General features: G+C 57.8%; 1 protein-coding gene across 13 annotated transcripts in view; it reads right to left on the bottom strand.

Moving 5' to 3' along the window:
• The window catches only part of RIMBP2 (RIMS binding protein 2), a 62,052-nt gene that overhangs the window by 21,952 nt on the left and 18,789 nt on the right, over positions 1–21,311 (bottom strand). For 9 of the 13 annotated variants that reach the window (XM_055147608.1, XM_055147614.1, XM_055147615.1 and 6 more), the window contains 4 exons: positions 13,268–13,322; positions 11,972–12,076; positions 6,135–6,185; positions 865–1,048 (listed from right to left, as the gene is read on the bottom strand). In XM_055147608.1, coding sequence (XP_055003583.1) covers positions 865–1,048; positions 6,135–6,185; positions 11,972–12,073 — 337 coding nt within the window. In that variant the 5' untranslated portion in view covers positions 12,074–12,076; positions 13,268–13,322. Of the gene's footprint in view, positions 1–864; positions 1,049–5,690; positions 5,777–6,134; positions 6,186–11,971; positions 12,077–13,267; positions 13,366–15,871; positions 15,960–21,311 lie in introns of those variants that run through there. The other 4 variants (XM_055147607.1, XM_055147606.1, XM_055147613.1 and 1 more) reach the window with 4 other exon arrangements.

Genomic DNA, 21,311 nt, shown 5'->3' with positions numbered 1-21,311 from the left:
CCTGGAGCACTACCCCTGTGCTGGGGGAGCACCAAGAGCACTACCCCTGTGCTGGGGGAACACCTGGAGCACCACCCCTGTGCTGAGGGAGCACCAGAGCACTACCCCTGTGCTGGGGGAGCACCTGGAGCACTACCCCTGTGCTGGGGGAAAGCCTGGAGCACTAACCCTGTGCTGGGGGAAACCCTGGAGCACTACCCCTGTGCTGGGGGAGCACCTGGAGCACTACCCCTGTGCTGGGGGAAAGCCTGGAGCACTACCCCTGTGCTGGGGGAAAGCCTAGAGCACTACCCCTGTGCTGGGGGAAAGCCTGGAGCACTACCCCTGTGCTGAGGGAGCACCTGGAGCACTACCCCTGTGCTGGGGGAGCACCTGGAGCACTACCCCTGTGCTGAGGGAACACCTGGAGCACTACCCCTGGGCTGGGAGCTGGGCTGTGTCTCTGCTCTTGGCCCACTGTTCCAGGCCCATGTTCCCCCCAGTCGATAGCAGCTCACCCCCATGTCTGGAAGTGGGCCCTCGGGGCCCTGGCTCATCCATGGCATTGGGAGGGAGGCAGCCCAAGGGCCAGTGTGGCCAGTCACGTGACCTGCCGAGCCAGTCCTGCGAGCAGGTGCCCACAGCAGCCCGAGGCTGGCACCAAGTCACTGAACAGCACTGGCTGGTGTCCACTGCAGGAAGGGCTTCTGGGGACCAGGGCAGCTGCAGGGTCTCCTTCAGACCCCTGTGTCCTTATCCAAGAGACCCCCAACAACATGCACTGTCCACCTCATAGCTCCCCGTGGGAAACCCGTGTCACCTCGAGGCCCTTGCGCAGGCCCCCCCCACTCATCTCCCGCCGCCACCTCCCGCGCCAGCGCCTACCTGTGCCGAGGGAAGCGGCGAGTCCGTTCATGAACTGAGGGAAAGGCTTGCCAGGGGCCGTGGGGCTGCCGGCCAGCAGGTCGACCCTCCCTGCCTGCTGCCGAAATTTCTCCAGGTCCCGTGACAGCAGGCTGAACTGCTCACTCTGCGCTCGGCATCGCTCCTCCAGCTCCCGCACCTTGTTCTGCAGGGCGAGCATGTGTGCCCGTGAGCGTGCGTGTGCGCCCGTGCGTGCCGTGCGTGCTTGGGCCTCCTGCCCTGGGGGTCTGGCACCTGGGACTGCCAGGCTCCCCCGTGCGCCGCGCCGCGGGCCCAGGTCTCCGGGTGTGAGTGTGGGAAAGCGTGGGGTACCAGAGCGCAGCTTGGGGCTGGCACTCTGGCTGGCACACCACGCTGGGGCTGTGGGACGGTGGGCGTGCGGCAACGGCTTGGCCCAGGTGCGGTGCAGCTCAGACATGCCCATGCTAACACATCTTCTTGGGTCCCTGCCCTGACCTTGAGAACCAGAGCCACCCCCTGGGGCTCCCAGAGGAAAGAAACGGGTGGCCCCCCATCTCCCAGCCCCTCCTGAGGGAGCTCGGCCACACCAGAACCAGGCCCAGGTACCGACATGCCTGCCAGAACGACCCTCAGGGGCTGGAGCGATAGCACAGCGGGTGGGGCGTTTGCCTTGCACTCGGCCAACCGGGGTTTGATTCCCAGCATCCCAGATGGTCCCCTGAGCACCGTCAGGAGTAATTCCTGAGTGCAGAGCCAGGAGTAACTCCTGTGCATCGCCGGGTGTGACCCCCCCAAAAAAACCAAAAACAACAGAAGGACCCTCAGCCCCCTGCCTCTCCCGGGCTGTGCTGTAGGTGGTGCCATCTGGCTCGATGCTCTTCCCAGCATCCTGGGCCACTACATGAGAGGCGGCCCCTGCTCTTCCCATGCTCTCTCCTGCTGCCTGCTCCCCCCCTGCTCTCTCCCTGCTCTCCCCCTGCTGCCCTGCTGCTCCGCCCTTACTCTCGCCTTGCTCACTCCCTCCCTGCTCTCCTCCCGCTGTCCTGCTCCCCCCCTGTGCTCGCCCTGTTCTCCTCCTGCTGCCCAGCCCTCTCCCTGCTGCCCTGCTCTCCCCCTGCTGCCCTGCTCTCCCCCTGCTGCCCTGCTCTCCCCATGCTGCCCTGTTCTCCCCCTGCTGCCCTGTTCTCCCCCTGCTCCCCTGCTCTCCCCCTGCTGCCCAGCCCTCTCCCTGCTGCCCTGCTCTCCCCACGCTGCCCTGTTCTCCCCCTGCTCCCCTGATCTCCCCCTGCTGTGTAGCCCTCTCCCGCTCTCCCCTGCTGCCCTGCTCTCCCCCTGCTGCCCTGTTGTCCCCCTGCTCCCCTGATCTCCCCCTGCTGTGTAGCCCTCTCCCGCTCTCCCCTGCTGCCCTGCTCTCCCCCTGCTGCCTAGCCCCTCCCTGTTCTCCCCCTGCTGCCCTGATCTCCCCCTGCTGCCTAGCCCTCTCCCCTGCTGCCCTGCTCTCCCCCTGCTCTCCTACACTCCCCTGCTCTTCCCCTGCTCCCTTGCTCTCCTGCTCTCCCCCTCCTTCTGTGCTCTCCTTCTCCCCTGCTCTCCCCATGCTCCCCTGCCCTCACCCAGCTCTCCTGCTCTCCTGACCTCACCCTGCTCGCCTGTGCTCCCTTTGCTTTCTCCCTGAGTTACCTCCTCCTCTCCCCCCACCTGCTCTCCCCTGCCCTTCCCCTGCCCTCCCGCTCTCCCCCCTGCTTTACACACAGCATCACATGCTTAACTTCCCCAGGGAAGCCCTATGAGGGCATATGAGGAGGCTGTCTTCCACCCATGCCGAGGCACTGAACTTGGCACTGTCCTTGTGGCATGGGAGAGAAGGGTACAAGGTACGACACAAAGTGCAGGGAGGACGAGTGACCTTCCCCTGATTGACAGCTTGGCCCAGACTCCTCCCACCCTCCCCTCCAGTGCTTTAAGCTTTTCAGCTCTCAGTCCAGAAGGCAATGCTATTTATGTCTGAGACCACAGATTTCTAAAATTAGACCTAACAGATCCCAACCCTATAGTTAATTTCTTCAATTCATAAAAGAGGGGAAAGAATCTCAGCAAGATTCTTCCTTCAAAGGCCACGTGCCCTATGTTCACGGGCGCCCCAGGAGGGTGTGGCAGGGATCCTGGTCCTGGCACAAGTGGGTGACCTGCCCCTGGGCCTGCCTGCACCCAGATCCTGGGCACTCAGTGCCAGCGCCAGCCGTCTCCAGGCCTGGTAGCTGCAAGCTCCTGAGGGGCAGAGGGGAATGGTGCCCGGAGTCAAGGGCCCTGCTCCCAAGGACTCAGTGACAGTGCACCTCCATCCTTGCTGGGAACATGTCCTCTGAGGACAGCCATGTGGACGGCCCCAGTGCCATGGGGACACTAGGAAAGACTGGGATTTGGCCTGGGAAGGCGTTCTGCAGTCCCTCTGGCCAGGGTCCCCAAAAGAAAACTGGGGAGACGTTTCTGAGCTGCATCTTCGCCATCAAGGCCGCAATGACCCTTCCGAAGCCCAAGCTGGCCTGTGGGGCCAGGCGCTAGGGGGTCTCCAGCCCTGCCCAGGAGAGCTGGCCCCTCTAGGAAGTGGGGTGTTTCCCAGAGCAGAAACACCAGCCTGACGGTGCAGAGAGCACCTGACAGCAACAGCACGCTCGGCACCAACACCGCTGGGCCTGGTGAACAGTCGCCCTTCTCGGCGGGGACATGCTGACTCGCCACCCCGAGAATCCCCGGAACACCCCAGAGCACTGGACCTGCTCACCACATGCCCCCGCCTGCGGCACACCCTTGGCCCATCCAGTGACGGGGAGTGTGTCAGCCTCAGCTCTGGCTGCACTGTGCCATGAGGACCAGAAGGGCCTCCAAGGACAAGCTTCCTGGCCCCTCCACATGTGCTGGCATGTAAGCCCAAGGGTCCCAGGGAGGAGATGCTCTGCCCCACACGAGCCTGTGACAGTGAGCCTGAGGCCTGCCCTGTGCCTCAGTTTCCCCATGATTATGAAGACAAAGATGGCACAGCTTTCTCACTCCCTCAGAGCCACTGCTGACACCTACGTGATCCTGACGGGTCCTCACACCCTCACGGGCCCTCACACTCTCATAGACTATCACACCCTCTCAGGTCCTCACAGCCTCAGAGTCCCTCTCACCCGCATGGGCCCTCTCACCCTCACAGGTTCTCAGGCCCTTAGACCCTCAGGGCCTTCACAGGCCCTCACAGCCTCAGAGACCCTCTTACCCTCAGGTCCTCACACCTTCACAGGTTCTTGCGGCCTTATACTCTCACAGGCCCTCACATCTTCCATAGCCTTATGCCCTCATTCCCACAGATCCTTACATCCTCATAGCCCCTCACACCCTCACAACCTTACACCCTCACAGTCTCACACCCTCAAAGGGTCCTCACAGACCCTCACACCCTCACCGGCCCTCACAGTTTCTCACACTTTCCTGGCCCTCACATCCTCATGGGTCCTCACGCCCTCAAGGGTCTTCACATCCTCGTGGCTCCTCATACTCTCATGGGCCCTCACACCCTCCCAGGCCCTCATGCTCTCACATTTCCTCATACTCTAACATGCCCTCGGTATCCTCAGTCCCTAACATCCTCACAGGCCCTAACACCCTCACAGGCCCTAACACCTCACAATCCCTCATCCCCTCATGGGTCCACACACACTCACGGGGTCTTCATATCCTCATAGGCCCTCATAGCTTCAAGGGTTCTCACGGGTCGTCATACCTCTCCATCTCTAGAGAGGCCCTCAGGCGGGAATCTTGCTTGGAGAACCCAGAGTGATCACCCCAGGCTCTTCCTTCTGGAAAAGCTCTTCCTGTTCTGGAATGTTCCTGATGCCTCTCTCCTGGTCACTGCAGTCCTGCTTCTGTGTCCACATGCAGCCACACCTCCCCATTGCTTCCCCAACATTCGGCACTCACTCATCAGAAAACGGGGCTCAAACAATACACTCAGCTGTGTCTGTTGATGGGGTCTTGTGGTGCTCTCATGCTCCCACCATGAGACTCCCTGCCCAGGAGCTCTTTGTCAGTAAAAGGCCCTGTGGGTCACATATCACACTCCAGCACCTACTGACCCTTGTGAGAAAAGCTGAGGGTGGTAGCTCTAGGCAGGCATCTGCTCTGCGGCCTTCGCTTGTGGGGAAAGTTAGGGTGGGCACCACAGGCCAAGTTCCCAGTAGGTGACTCTGAGGGTCTGCACCTCAGGAGTGGCCTTCTCCCAGGACCTTCTCAAGCCCGCCCCCAAATCAGTCACCCACCTCCTAAGCATCCTGGCCCCGAGTTTCCACCCACAGGTCCCACGCAGGCTCCAAGACTTCCTAGTCTGTGGGCCCTGGGAGTTCTGCGTGTCTGGCCGTGGCTAAAGTCACTGACAAATGCTCAGAACCCATGTCCGAGGTATCACTGAGCCTCGCCTTTCCCTGGCAGGACAAGGAGCTGCTGGTCAGAGCAGGGGCAGCCCCCAAACACACACGGGGAAGAGCTGGGCCAGGTACAAGGCAAGGTGTGAATTCCAGTGGCCCAGGGTCTGAATGCTGGCACTCAGCTGGGATCCCTCGGGTGGTGGCACAGGGCCCCCCCACCAACACACACATAGCCCTCCCACCCCCGCCATCGGAATTCACATGCAGCCTGACAGGAAGTGGGCAGCCAGAGCCCAGCCCGCTGATGCCCTGTTCCCAACAGGTCTCGGGACGTGCTGGGCCAGACCCCTACCTCGGGCCCCCTCCCACTGTGGGGGGCAGCCTGGGCTCTGGCTACTGGGCACACAGGGGAGACCCGGATACCTGTAGGCTGTCCAAGGTGCGCTGGCGGCCAGCAAAGCAAGACACAATCAGAAGGGAGTGTTGGGGGCCACCTCCTCTGCCTCCGGCTGCTCCATTCCACAAGACAAAATGCAGGGGACTGTCCCAGCATGGAAAGGCACGTGTGGCCACCCGCCCGGAGCCAAGGCCTCAGCGGGCCCTCAGGGCAGCCTCTCCAGAGCAAGTCGGAACAGCGCGGGCAGCACAGAGACGGCCGGGGCGGGCGCTGGTGCAGGGACGTGCTGCTCCCCGGACCCCTGGAGGGGACCTGACCAGGGCGCAGGCCGGCAGCAGGCACGCTGACCCACCCACCCTCTCGGCTCCCTGCATCGCTTCCTGGCCTTTAGAAGGGGTGGCCCGTGCCACCCCCAGCACCACCCTGCCCTCCAGCTGCCTGCCCAGATGAGCCCACGGGACCCCACTCACCTCTAGCAGCTGCACGGCACCTTCATGCTCTTTCTTAGCTTCAACCTGAGCCTAGTGGGAGAAAAGAGTGTGAGGGAGGTGGTGGTCACTCCAACAGGGCCCCCGATGCTGGAGGCCTGAGCCTCCCTCACCCTCATGGCCCCTGGTGGCGCCCAGGAGTCCAGAGGCCTGTCCAGCCCAAGTCCCTGAGTATGAACCCCACCATGCAGGGACAGAAGAATTTCCCGAGGATGCTGTTGGAACTCAGCACCCACACAGATCAGCATAGGAGTCAGAGACCCTGCATCAGAGCCGCCAGGGGGTACAGGGAAATCCTCCCCACTCCCAGCCCTTCCTCCCCTCTCCCCCCCATATTTCCTGCAGAGAAGAGGCCCCAGGAGCACAGCCCTCAGTGTCAGAACAGAAAGGACAACTTTTCCATTCCAGAGGGCGAGGGCGGGCCTGGGGCTATGTGCTGTCTAAGGAGGGTCTGGGATCCTGACCCAGAATCAGCCCCAAGAGGAATCCAGAGTCCCGGCCAACCTCCAGGGAGCCACGGCATGCGAGAAGTGGCTGCACTCCTTCCCTCCCTGTCAGCCCTGAGTGGCACCTCCCCACTTCTCGCTTCTCGTCTCTCCTTGCCAGCACAGACTAAAAATGGAGCGAGCCTGAGCTCTCCAGCGAGTTCATTCATATGCTTTTTTTCCTCGCACACTTCCAGCACCGTTCTGAAGCACTGGAGATGTGAATAGAACACAGCAAATTAATTACCCCATTCTCAAATTCCGCTGCAGAATCTCCACAGACTTCAAACTGTTCCTTTCAAAGTGAAAACAAGAGCACTAACAGACAGCAACAGCAAGCTGGGTGGGGGCAGACAAACGGGCAGAGAGCACAGAGGCACGTACAAATGACACCACCCGCCTGGTGAGTCAAGGAGGGTTTTCAAGTGGCAGGACAGGAAGCAGCAGACAAGAAACCAGCCAAGCTGGCAGTGCCAGCTCTGTTCAGCTTCGAGTGAGAATCAGGATTTCAGCGTAGTGTTCTGGGTGGGCTCCTTGCAAGTGAGGCCATTTGGACAATGGGAACAGGTGGCCAAGTCAGCAGTCAGAAGTGGCCACGCTTGGCACTTGCAGAAGGCAGCAGGGGCTCCGGCAGGGCTCCTGCAGGAGTCTCCAGCCAGTCCTGTCGTTCACGGGGACAGGTTACCCGACAGTGAGGTCCTTGGGTGGGGCAGAGTGGTGTGACAGGGCTGTGCTGTGTTTATCTATCTCTTCCTGGACATTTCAGTTGTTCCAGAGTTTGGCTCCTGCAAAGTGCTACAATAAAGGAATAGAGGAGCACAGACATCTTGGAATAGTTTTTGGCCTTTGTGGTCGATGTCAACAAGTGGAATTGCTGGGTCGTAAGGAAGCTCGATTCTTAGTTTTCTGAGAAGTGTCTGTGCTGTTTTCAGAGAGGCTGAACCAGTCAACATTCCCAGCAGCCATGATGCGGGTCCTTTTTCCCCATATCCTTGCCATCACTGGTTGTTTTGTCCTTTTTATGGGGAAGAGGGGATCACAGCCAGTGGTGCTGCTCAGGGACCATTCCTGGCTCTGTGCTCAGGTGTGACCACCTAGGGGTACTCAAGGGACCACAGGAGGTGCCATGGGTTGAACCTGGGTCTCCTTGGCTGCCACACCTGCACACAAGGCAAGTGTCTCCCTCCTGTAAGTCCCTGGGATGTGGATAGCCTCACTGCTTGCTCTCAGGTGATCTCTCATAATTGTTTTGCATTTCCTGGGTGACAAATGAGGTAAAGAATTTTCTCAAATATCTATTGGCTATAGTAACAATAAGTCTCACAATGGAGATATTACTGGTGCCCGCTCGAGCAAATCGATGAGCAATGGAATAATAGTGACAATGATAATGACAGTGACAGTGACCTCTTGGCTGTCTGTATGTCCTCTTTAAGGAAATGCCTATTCAGCTCTTCTTGCTTGTGTCTGTCTGTTTGGGGACCAACACCTGGAGGTGCTCAGGGCTTATTCCTGGCTCTGTGCTTGAGGATCACTCAGGTTGAGGCTCAGGGGACCATATGAGGTCCCCTGGATCAAATGCCAGTTGGCTGTGTGCAAAGCCAGTGCCTTAGCACTTTACTCTCTTTCCAGAACCTTCTCCCCATTTTTTGATGGAGTGGCTGCTTATGTTTTATAAGTGCCTGACATATCCTGGGTGTCAAGCATTTGTCAGATGAGTGGTGGATATTCTGTCCTACTCTGTGGGCATCTTTTTATTCTGGTCATCAATTCTTTTGTACTGAAGGAGCGTCTTAATTTGATGCAGTCCCATTTGTCGATATTTTTCTTCCATTTGCTTGGCCAACAACACTGGATCATTAAAGATGCCTTTAGATTGAATGTCATAAAGGACTCTGCCTATGTTTTCCTCAATATAATTAATGAATTTAGGTCTGGTATCAGGATCTTTAATCCATTTTAATTGGCTTTTGTGCATGTGTGAGAAAGGGGTCTAAACTCATTTTATTACACGTGACGAGACGTGTTGTTACTGTTTTTGGCATATCGAATACGCCACAGCTAGCTTGCCAGGCTCTGCTGTGAGGGTGGGATACTCTCGGTAGCTTGCCGGGCTCTCCGAGAAGGGTGGAGGAATCGAACCCAGGTCGGCCATGTGCAAGGCAAACGCCCTACCCTCTGTGCTATCGCTCAAGTCTCACAATGGAGGCAATACTAATGCCCACTTGAGCAAATCGATGAACAACAGGACAACAGTGCTATAGTGCTACATGTGACTGGCCAGTTTTCCATTTGTTGAAGAAGCTTTTTTCCCTCCACTTCACACTCTGCTCCTTCATCAGAGATGAGCTGCCCGTGTGCTGAGACAAATCTGTGTGTGGGCTTGTGGACCTGCTGGTGGAGTCTGTCTTTAGCCTGGGACTGCACCGTCTGGACTGCTACACCCATATAAGGGGGCTTGGAGCTGGGAGAAAGAAACCTCCCATGGTTTTTCCTAGGATGGCTTTGGCTATTCTGGGGGTTTTATTTCTTCCTATAAATTTCAGTAGCATTTTGCCCATGTCTCTAAAAAATGTCATGGGTATTTTTATAGGGACTCCACTATATATAGTGTCTCAGGTAGCACTGACATTTTGACAATATTAATCCTTCCAATCCATGAATAAGGAATGTGTTTTCATTTCCTTATGTCTTCTTTTATTTCCTTTAGTAGTGCTTTACAGTTTGCTTTATATAAATGGCTCACCTCTTTGGTTAAGCTAACTCCCAGGTACTTGTGAATGGGATTGTTTTATTTCTCTCTCTTCTATTTCATAATTTCTGAGGATGTACTTGTACTTGTGCTATACAAGTTTGATGTTTCTAGGAACTTTGTGAGTTTTATAACTTATTGATATATATGGCAGCTTTCAAACCTCCAATAGGTTCCCTAAATATGTCATTTTTAAAGGTGAAAAAAACATTTCTTTCGAAACCAAATTCCAATCAGGAGAGTTCTGTAGTCTACAGGGCCTCTTAGCATCACGCCATCTGACTTCCTCTTTTCCATTCTGGGCACCTTACTAGTCTTTTCGTGACCTACAGCTATTGAAAGGACTTCTGGTACTGTACTAACACTGGTGAGCACCAGCCTGCCTTGTCTTGCGGTCTTGTGCCTGTCTTCAAGGGAATGGTTTCAGCTTTTCACTGTTGAGTATGATGTTAGTTATAGGTGCATGGTAAGTGCATTTTACTACACTGAGCAAACTTCCTTTTTCTTGTCTTGGGGAAGTTCCTTCTATCCCCATTTTACTGGAGTTTTGGGGTTTTTATTGCATTACAGTGAGATAGAGCATTACAAAGCTGAAACATGGTTGGGTTTCAGTCATACAACGTTTCAACACCCATCCCTCCACCAATGTAATTTCCCAGCATCAGTTTCCACAGTTTCCCTCCCTGTTTTTGGCTGTTTTTTCCTTTTTATCATGAATGGGTATTGGCTCTTGTCAAATGCTTTCTCTTCCTCTACTGACATGACTGCATGATTTTTATTTTCCCTTGTGCTGATACAGTACATTAGGTTGATCAACGTGCATACACTGAGCCATTAGGTGTTTATTTTCCTTTGCGTTGATGTGCTGCCTTATGCTGACAGATTTATATATACTTGTGTACACATCTTGCGTCCCTTAGATAAATCCTGCTTAGTCATGGGTATGACCTTTTAGTTGGATTTCTGCATTCATTTGGCTGATATTTTGTTGAAGATCTCTGCACCTGTATTCATCCAAGATATAGGTCTATAGTTTTCTTCTTGGCCTGTTTTTGAATATTTTGGGAGGGGGCATACCTGATGGTCTTAGGAGTTATTCCTGGCTCTATACCCTGGCAGTGCTCAGGAGACCATATGGGATGCTGGGGATCAAATCCAGGTGGGCCACATTCAAGGCATGCATCTTATTCACTGAATTATCTCTCCAGTCCTGGCCTTTTTGTTTGTTTTTGAGCCACACCTGGCGAAGCTTAGGGGTTACTCCTGGATGGGCAGACAGGGATCACTCATACTGGTACTTGGGAGACCATCTGGGGTCCAGGGAACAAACCTGAGTGAGCCGTGCAGAAGGCAAGTGCCCTCCCCTCTGTCCCACGGCCAGCCCTGGTCTTCTATGTGTTTTGAAGTGGCCCCACCAAAACACAGCAACAGGCTCTTCACTAACCCCACTCCCCTCGGAATAGCCACGGGCGGCTTTATCATTCTCCACTGAGCAAAGGCCCCACCTAAATCCATTTCCTTTGCTCTGGTTGGCTGGTAGCTGTGCACTGGTGGGTGAGTGACCATCGGCCAAGGGAATGAAAGAAGGCATGAATGAATGAAGCAACCAGCAAGTTCAGCATGCTGGCTCATGCTCAGTCTGCTAGAAATGACCCAGAAACGGGGGTGCTGGAGAAAGCCTATCTCATGGCATCTGCAGTCTCCTGTTGGAACCAGAGCTGAGGACTGCCTGGCTGGGCGGTGTGTGCTGCCCCTCCTCCATCTGCCTCCTTCACAAGGGGCCAGCAAGCCACAGGGGCTGTGGGGAGGACGGCAGGCTGGGCCTGTCCTGCCACGGCTCTGCAGCTGCGACCCCACATTCCCCACATTTCCCCGGTGGAAAGTCCCATCGCCCTCTGCCTGCCCTATCTCTGCAGCCTTCTGAGTGTCCCGGGAGGACCAATCTGGGGAGAGCTCCTGGTGACAGGCCAACAACGGGTGGAGGGCAGGCCCAAGCCATAGACCAGGGGGGAGAGTAGCCGCCGGTATCCCAGCAGTATCCGCTCTGCCACGTCGGATCAAACACACCTCTCAGCACGACCATCCAGGAGGACATGCGCTCAGGGCTGGCTCAGTGAGATCTGTCCGTGACCCCACCTGAAAAGAGGTCATGACAGCGCCCAGCCTGTCTGGATGAGAAGGGGTCTCTGCTCCCAGGGGCAGCTGCCTCTCTGCAAGCAGAGCAGACCCACTGCTGCCTCTGCCCCACCAACCTGGGCTGGGCTATGAGCTGAAGCCGGGGATCTGGTCACTGGAAGCTGGAGGAAGGGGGGAGGGGGAGCTCTCCATATGCCAGGAGATGAGGGTGCACCCTGCATGCCCTCTGTGTTTCCAGACCCTTCTCTCCCTCTCTCTTCACGGGCCCAGACTCTGGGCCTTTGTTACTAGATCAGGCTGTGGCTCCACCCAGGACAACTCCCCGCCCCTTTCCCTCCCCGCCCCCATAAGTAACAAGCAGCCCAAGCCCATGCTGCTGCTTACTGGGTAGACACAGGACCTCCACATGGCGCCCTCGCAACGCTTCTCCCACGGCCCCAGCTCACCTTCTGCAGAAGGTCGATCTCCTGCTGCTTCGCGTTGAGGACAACCAGGGCTTGCTCATGCTCCAACTCCAGCTGCTGCCGCCGCCCAGCGGCCTCACGCATGTGCTGTGGGGACAGGCAGGCCAAGCTCGAGCAGGAACTTGCCCCCTACCATCCCACCATACCGTGCCCGCTGACCGCAGCCCAGGGACTCCCGGGCTGCAGCTCTCAGCCCCAGCAGGAGCCCATCTGCTGGCTACGGAGCAGGCACAGGTAGACGGCAGGGAGCAGTGGCATGGCCCCTCTTCCCCAAGGCTCAGGGCTTCTCGGCACATCCATGCTCCATGCAGTGAGCCACATGAGGGTCAAGGCCCTGGCCCAGGGGAGCAGAGGTCTCCCTCACCAGGCCATGGGGAAGAGAGGGTCCTCGGGTGATGTCCACCCCAACACCCTCCCTCAGTCCCTCAGTGGAGCACAGGGACAACTCCGTGCTCCCCCCTGGAGCAGAACGGGGAGCACAGCCTCTGCACAGCCTCCGAGATGGGTCCACCCAGGGGCTCTAGCCAGGCTCTCACCTGCTCGCTACGCCCTCTGCCTGACAATAGTGGCCATCAGGGAGCCCGTGTCCAAGGAGTGCCCAAGGGGGAATAGCCCGGGCAGCCATCAAGGTGCTGACTTGGGACAACTGGAAGGTGACGCACATGCACACATGCCATATGCACACATGTGCACACACACGCACACATGCACATACACACTCCTTCACATGTGCAATGAATGAGTCATTCATTCCTACAGCCTGGCCCTCAGGAGTCTGGACAGGATCTCAGCCAGGTGCTCGGAATGGCCTCTGGCCCTGCCCTACACGGCAGCCTCCGCCCAATCTGTTCAGAGCCTAGGAGGGCACAGAGCAACACCGGACTGGGGTTCCCTGCTGGGCCACCCCCTCCCAAGCCAGCAAACACTGACACTGGGACAAGGGAGGAGACAAGGACTTCACACAGCCCAGCTGGGGGCTCCACAGCAGGACGACCGGCCCCCAGAGACGAAGGGCTCTCCACACCCCCCACAGCTCTGGTCTTCTCCTGGGTTCACGAATAGGGAAGCAGCCTGATCGGAGCCTGAGGGACGCCCAGCCCGAGCAGGGGCCCACAGGGTGCCCAGCCCTCGCCCTCACTCTCGCCCCAGCCCAGCCGGAGCAGGCACCCAGAGAGATGCCCAGCCCTCGCCCTCACCCCAGCCCAGCCGGAGCAGGCACCAGAGGATGCCCAGCCCTCATCCTCACCCCAGCCCAGCCCAAGCAGGTGCCCATCCTACCTTGAGGACCTGCTCAAGGTTCTCCAGCGTGGCTCGGACGCGTCTCTCTTCGACACTACGGGGCGTGTGGGGAAAAGCCAGGCATGGTCCACTCTCACCTATGGCGGAAGGGCTGCTCACACGCCGGCCCGAGCTCTGTCTACTCACTTCCTCTGCAGCCTCCCAGGCCCAGGCGCCCCTCCCACCAGCCCTGCAACCACTGTGGTCAGTCCAGAGTGAGGAGCATGACCCAGCCTGGAGGTGGTGATGACCTGGGAGGAGCCGTGCCACGGGGCCCCCGGAAAAGGGGCTGCTGGGCCTGTAGGGGGCTGAGACACTAGCTGGGAAGCAGGACGTGGAAGATGGCCCCATGATGGAGAAGCCCATCTGAGCAGAGTCAAGAAAGAGTGTCCAGCCAAGACCACCTCGTGGCAGCTGAGCATCTAGATCACACTCTGCCTGAAGGTGGATTGTCTTTCCAGTTATTGTACCAAAAAATAAAATTCCTTTTGTTTATCCTGATTTAAATGAGCTTTTGCCGCCCCTGAAGTGAACATTCTGACACAAAGGAACTGATGCCAATATATCACCAGACTCATCTTGCCCCTCTTACAGGGAACCGACTGGCAGGGAGTGCTCTGCAGCTCGGAAAGTGGACAGGACCACGGACAGACAGCAAACAGGTCTTGCTGAGTCTGTTACTTGCATTCCCCTCCCCAGCCCTCTTATTCACCACTGTGTGTTCTTGCAGCCTCACTGTGAAGGGCTGCTGGCCCCATCCACAGAGCAGAGCCGTGGCCAGGACTGTTCCATGGAAACATCTGAGGTCCACGTTCTCACAAATTAATATTCTTAGTTGGGGAGGTGAGACAGGGCAGTGTCCCCGCGCTGGGAACTGCATCAGCAAACTTTAACACAAATTTTCTTCTTCGCAGTAACATGAAATCAGCAAATTAATACAGTCCCCAAGGCAACTGCACAGCTGCGCCAGGGCAAGAGCCATGCCTACAGCCCACTGGGCAGCCCTGCACTCGGGACCCTGGCCGGAAAGAACACAGGGACTCTGGCAGGCCAGTAAGAGAAAGCACAGCCAGAGCGAGGGGCTGCAGAGCGGCCAGTGCCCAGCGGGCAGCAGGAGCCAGCAGGCTGCGAGGCAGCGTCTCCATGGCAGGCGGCCCACTGCGGCCGCCCAGTTAATCTGGAAATGAGCACAGATGAAGGCTCCCGTTGCTCCTTTGTCTGCCCAGGGGAAAACTGCAGCGAGGAGGCCGAGCCCTGTCCAGGGTGCTGCTCCACAAGGCTGGGCCGGGCCTGAGGGCTCCAGATCCCAGGAAGGAGAGCGAGGAAAGCAAAGGGCCACCAGACCCGACAGGCCGCAAATAGCGCATGCACCTGGCCTCACCCTGCTCCCACTGGGCCCAGCGCAGCGCTGACCGCCACCTTCGTTTCCTCTAACAGTTGTGACCGCCTCTACAACAGGTCCTAGCCGTGTCCCCACCCTAACAGACAGGTGTGAGAGCCAAGTTAGATCCCGACCAGACCAAAGCTGTGGAGGGGGGGAGCCCAGAGATCTGACGCAGCCTCTGCCCCCCACCCCGCAGTAACGAGGAAAATAACACAGTGTCATTGTTGTTCATTCTCCCGAGAGGGACAGGAGCTGGGGGGAGTGCCTGGGTCTAGAGTGTGACTGAAAGGGAGAGTCCACTTTGCCTGTTTCTCAGCCGTGCTCCAGCCCTGGCCCCCACAGCACTGTTTCCTTCCTGTGCTCCCCCGTCCTACTGGCCGGCCCCTAGTCTTGTCCTGGGGCCCCCACTTATGTGGCTTACACCTGTGCCCCACCCGACTATTCTGGGGACCAGGGAGGCACCTGACAGCTGCCCTCACAGCACAAAGTAGGTAGGAGAAGTGGCTCAAAGGACACTTATGAACCTCAGGCTCAAGCCCCAGCACCGGCAGGAGCAAGGCCTGACCTGTCAGTGTCCCCTAAGCACCACAAGGGCCCCCAGAAACACAATGGGAAGAGCTGCTGGAGAACTCGACTTTCACTTGACTCCTGTCTCTAATATGCTGTTCTGAACATCCTGTGAAGTCGAATTTACTCAGGCAGCACCACGGAGAAGCTGGGGCCAGCCAGAGGCGGGCTGGCCTGGGCAGGGAAGGTGGGCTCGGTGGGCATTCACTGCCCTGACAGCCGACACCTGCTCAAGTGAGTCGCAAAGCACTTCAGGAGGCACAGACCACAAGGGAGACTGAAGCCCTGCACCACCCTGCTCCTGTGGAGGCAGCACCAGGATGGGCCACAGCTGGGCCCCACCTCTGCCGGGGTACCACACAAGAAAGGGGCCCACCGCGGCAGCTCTGAGCCCACCTCACTCATTTCACTGCACTGGTCAGAGGCTCTATTTCCCTACAGAAAAATGCATAGTGTGTGACTCGCCCACCTCTGGGGCAATCTCCTAGTCCGAGCCTAAGGGGGCGCAGGCCCACACTGCAGGGGTCTGCCCCCCACTGCTTCTGTGACTCTGACCTTGGTAGGTTTTTTCTCCCCCTCCTCGTTCTCTCCTTCTCCCCCTGCTCTCCCTCTTTCTCCCTCCTCCCTCCCCCCTCTCTCCAGACTCACAGCACCTTCTGCAGAACCTCCCACCAGCCCGAGGAGGAGGCGTTGTAGACCTTGGAAATCGTGCTCGTGTCTGGCAAAGCGGAGTGATCATCCGGCTCCCTTCTGGGCAACAGTCAGGAGAGGCAAGCGCAGCCCAGCCCACAGACACGCAGAGCAGGCGGGAGCGGGTGGGGGTTACCACAGCAACTGCCTGGCTGGCAGGTCCTCGTGTCCTGTTCTCCGCCAAGAGGGGGAGCAGGAGCAGCCCTGGGCCTCAGGGCTCAGAGCCGCTTCAGACCATATTCCCCAGGAGGGCTGATGTGAGGCTCTTTGCATCTCTGCTGTGGGGCCAGTCCGCAGGAGGGGGAACCCGCAGCCCGGCTGAGGTGGCTCCAGAAGCCCCAGCGCCGTGTCCTGCCCAGCAACCAGCTGCCCCCGCAGGCCTTTCAGCTACCAACCCAGCGGCTAGGTGGAGCGCGTGGAAGTGGGATTGACCCCTACGTGACACACAGGCGAGACGGTGCAGACGGCACAGCCTTCCAGGCCAGAAGCTCCTGGGGAAGGGCCAGGGTTCTTCTGCATCACTAACTGGGCCACCAGGGAGTGGGAGATTTGCGCCCCACCTCTCTGGGATGCGTGATGGGGATGAAGCTGGTCACTGGGAGGAAATCGGGAGCCCACGTGTGGGGTGCCAACAGCCTGTGAAGGGTAAACAAACCTGGCCCCCTCAGCTGGGCTTTACTGCACATCCACCATGCGGCTAGACCCCGCAACCCTCCAAGCCAGACGGGCCTGCACGCTCTCCCACGTGCCCAGTGAAACCCTCTCCTCCACCCTCGGCAGTGTCTCGGCTGCCCACATCCTGCCGAGGCGAGGGATCACACATCTGGCCTCATTTCCAGGCCCACAGGCTCTCCCTACACAGGCTCTCTGGTCACCCCTCACCTGTCCACCTGTACTCCGACTCCATCTTCCTTGAGATCACTTTGAAAGCGCTCAATTTCCTGCCCACCACCCCGCCCTCCCCAAACACCAAGGTCTCCCCAGCGCAGGTCCAGAGACCCGTGGGGGTGCGACTCCTGACATGCTCTGCGGCCCAGACGAGTCGTGCACGTCGTCAGCAAGCAGCGCAGTCTGGTGTTGCCATGGCTCCGGGAGCTGCCACGCAAACCTGAGGGGGCTCCCTGGCCATGGTCCTGTGCCAGCTGCAGGGCCCAAATGACCTCAGACCAAAGGCTGTGTGGAGGTGCTCCTGCAGGTCAGGTGCGGTGTTGGGCCTGTGCGAGGGACATGAGTCCTCAGAGACCTCTGGGGCCTCAGGGTCCAGAGAGGGACAGAGCCCGCTCGGCTCCTCCCGGACAGGCAGAGTCACAGGCTGGGGCTCCACCACCCCTCACTGCGCCCCTGGAGCGAGGCCTCCAACAGACTCAGAGCCTCCTGGCGTGTGCAGGGACAGCTTCTCCGCTTCAGCGCCCCCAGCTGAGGCCAGGCGGCACACACCTGCTGGCACCCCCACCCCAGCCACCTCTGCTCCGCGATCAGCCTGGTCAGGTCCTTCTGCCCAAGGGCTCTGCTGAAGGACAAGCACAGCTTCCGGAGTGCCCAGCGCCAGCCCCCACCAGCCTGCACCCAGCTCTCTTCCCCAAAGGAGGCCAACACTGCCAGCACCCCTCCCCCACACAGTGCCTTCCACGTGCCCAGGAGAGGGGGGGTGGGGGCTGTGGTGCTCACACCCTTCCTGATCCTGGAGGCAAACCCAGAGCTCCCAGAGGGAAGGAGGAGCAGAGAAAGGGGATGACTGTTCTCTCTCTCTGTCTCTCTGTGTCTCTGTCTCTGTCTCTCTCTCGCTCACTCGCTCACTCATTCTTTGTGAATGTCCAGTTAATCTGATATAACCAGCAGAAACCCATCCCCTCCAGCCCCAGGGGAAAGGTCAGGATGGATGCCTGCCCGGGGGTCCTTCCACACTTCCTCACCCCAGCACTCCACCCTGGTCCCACAACCAAATTATTCTCTCCTCACCCTCAAGGGTCCCGGATCACAGCACCAGGTCTGGCCCATCTAACAGAAACCCTTCCTGAGCCCCATTCCAATCCCTTTCCAATGCTCAAAATCCACCTCCTCTGGGAAGCCTTCCTTCCCTGCATCCAGCTGCTGGTCCTCCTCAGGTTGAACTCCCTCAAATGCCCACCTCAGGCTAGAGGCCTCCGCATTGAGTCTCTAGGACCACGTCCACACACTATCCCTTTGGGGCTTCTAAGTACCATTATTCAGATATACCCACTTTCCAGATGGACTCACTTTGGGGGAGTCTGGAGCACCCTCATGCCTGCACACACTGTCCACCTGACACATGCTGAAAAACTGTACAGGCCTGCACACACCGTCCACCTGACACACCCCGCAGAGACTGGACAGTGTGGGTTAACGGAAACTCATCAGGACACTTTCACAGAACTGGCAAACCCAGGGGACAGTGTCTCCCAGTTTGTGGTGTTAGTCCCTTCATGAGCCCCGGCCCCATTCCTGCCTCACAGCACAGACACGCACAATGGGTGGCCTCAGGGAAGCAGCTGGGCTGCCCCTCCCTCCCTGAGAGAGGTGGGGACACCCTTTGTGCTCTGCTCACTGGGGGCTTACTGGGGAGACAAGCCAGAACTTCCCCCCGTGGGAAAGGCCTCTAGGTCCCTCACCATCCAGGGACACAGGGGGGCCTCCAGATGGCACTCTTCCTCAGCACAGAGCAAAGCACCCTTCACTGAGCTAAGCAAATGGCGCCAGAGCCAGCCCTGCTGCCACAGACCGACTTGACACCACCTGAAGCCACTTCTGCTGCCTAGTGACTGGCCCTGACAGGGATGAGCCTTTCTAGTAGCAGGTCACTGCATCCAAAGCTAGACAGGGCAGGGGTGGACGGGGAGGGGAAGGGCAAAGGCCAAGAGGCTCCCTGAATCTGCCACACTCTGCAGCCACAGAGGACAGGGTTGAGCGGAGGGCACAGTGGGCCCAAGACCACACGCAGTCTTTTCCGGCCACCCTGACAACAGGATCCGGGTTCCGTCAGGCTCTATCCTCAGATGGAACCTGAGCAGATGGACCTCAAGCCGAAGCCAGTGGGTGGGGCAGGCGAGACACCTGCTCCAAGATCCCCCAGGCCCTTCGCTGTCCCACTCATTCTTCTGGAAAATTCCCTTCTGAGACAGGACTGGATCCTGCTGTGGGCATCAGAGCTGCTCATGAGTTTGCTGGAGACGCAGGTTGCAGGGTGAGCCCCAGAAACACATCTGCGCACAGTCACAGCTGGGAAGGGGAGGGTGATTCTGCTGTGTCCTACTCGGCAGAGGAGTGACCTAGGGCATGTAGCCTGTGATGCCCAAACCCCCTCTTTGAAATGCAACGTCTGTAAGTGTGCTACAGACACATGCGTGAGTCAAGACTGCAGGACATATTCCAGACCCCAGTTGACCCAAACTCAGACCAACATCAGGGACAGGGTGGCAGCTCCATGGGTTCAATCACTGGCACTGGGGGCAAGTGAAGGTAGGGGGCAAGACTAAGGCTAACACAGCAGAGCTGACAGAGAATCTCAAAATACTGTCCGAGCTCCTGCATCAAGCCCATCCTGAAGCCATGCTTACTGCCGTTCTTCATTTCAAAGTCAACTCTCCTTCAGGTACAAGATCACGAGGACTGGCTTTCTGTCGGCCCCCAGCTAAGAAGGCTGACAGGCACACTCACAAGTCCCACGGCCCGAAGGCCTTTCTGGGCATGCTGCTACCTAGGCAGCCCCCTCTCCCCATCCCATACCACAAAAGGAGCAGGTCAGCCACACTCCCGGGCCTGACGTGCCAACTGAGCCGAGTGGAGCAGACGGTCACAGGCCGTTCAGTGCTGCTGCAGCCTCCAGGTCCTCACCAAGCCCACACACTCCCACTGCTTGTGACTGCTGGTCAGGCTGGAGAGCAGAGGGCAGGGACTAAGTAGGCATCCACGCAGATGTGGGGACTCGTGGCCGCTTGAGCACTATTTGGAACTAAAACAATATAACACAGCCCAGCCATCCTGACTAGTCTAATAAATAACTAAGGAAGGAACGAAACAGGATTAAAACCTGGAACTGCTTCAGTCTTGCAGGAACATCCAGAGCCCTTTCCACTAGAAGTTTCCACACAGACAATATGTCGAACTTCAGACCGAGTCACAGATGCGGTCACGAGCCCCCCTAGGAACACCCCCTTTTGTGTTTCTGTGAATCTTCCCATTTAGGACCACAACATGCTGCAAAGAGCCGTTTCCACAATTGTCATGACACCATTACCAACATGCCAGCAGCTCCGCTTGCTTCCACCCAGAACTTTGGTTTCCCAGTAAACAGATGACTGCACCTTGCAGCTGCTTTGCAGTCTGAGGCACTCAGAATCAGGCGTGGTTCCCCTCAAGGACAGGGAAGTCAGCAGGCCCCTCTCCTGCCCTCTCTCATCTGGATACCTGCTCTGTCTCAAGAGAGGGAGACTCAGAGGGTACTGTGATATGCTGATTTAAGTTATTCGGTATAAACTGTTATAATATTATGTAGTTTAAGGAAACATCCACATACTGTAGGACCAAGGAAGGATTCAAAGCTTGTAAAAGTCAGACCCTGAAATTTCATCTGTGCTGGTTGTGTGAGTCCCTAACAGACCCTGGGTGAATCCTCCACAGACCCCGGGGTGAGTCCCTCACAGACCTGGATGAATCCCTCACAGACCCCAAGGGAGTCCCTCAAAGACCCTGGGTGAATCCTCCACAGACCCCGAGGTGAGTCCCTCACAGACCTGGATGAATCCCTCAAAGACCCTGGGTGAATCCTCCACAGACCCTGAAATGATTCCCTCACAGACCCTGGATGAATCCCTCACGGACCCTGGGGTGAGTCCCCTCACAGACCCTGTGATGAATCCCTCACAGACCCTGGATGAATCCTCCACAGACCCTGGGGTGAGTCCCTCACAGACCCTGAATGAATCCTTCACAGACCCTGGAGTGAGTCCCTCACAGACCTGGATGAATCTCTCACAGACCCCAGGGAAGTCTCTCACAGACCCTGGGTGAATCCCTTACAGACCCTGGGGTGAGTCCCTCACAGACCCTGGATGAATCCTTCACAGACCCTGGATGAATCCCTCACAAGCCCTCAGGTGAGTCTCTCACAGGACTCTTGCTCCTCGGCAGAGGCCCCTCGGGACGTGGGCAGACAAGCTGGTGAGCCCGGGTAAGAGCTCTGAGAGCTCCGAGACACAGTCCAGAACACCAATCTGCAGAAAAGTTATGGTTTGGTTTATTTAAAGCACAAACAAACCTGAAGAACAGACTTTCTGTGGCTCTGTCCACACAGCCACGAACAGAGAAAACCACAGGCCATGCTCAGTGGGGCAGAGTGGAAAGACGAGACGTTGACTTTTACACTTCACAGACCTGAGCCGCCTG

The sequence above is a fragment of the Sorex araneus genome, chromosome 9 (genome assembly GCF_027595985.1).
Source record: "Sorex araneus isolate mSorAra2 chromosome 9, mSorAra2.pri, whole genome shotgun sequence".
Taxonomy (NCBI): Eukaryota; Metazoa; Chordata; class Mammalia; order Eulipotyphla; family Soricidae; genus Sorex; species Sorex araneus.
Note: the sequence above shows the minus strand (reverse complement) of the source record. Positions and strands in the feature narration are given on the sequence as shown.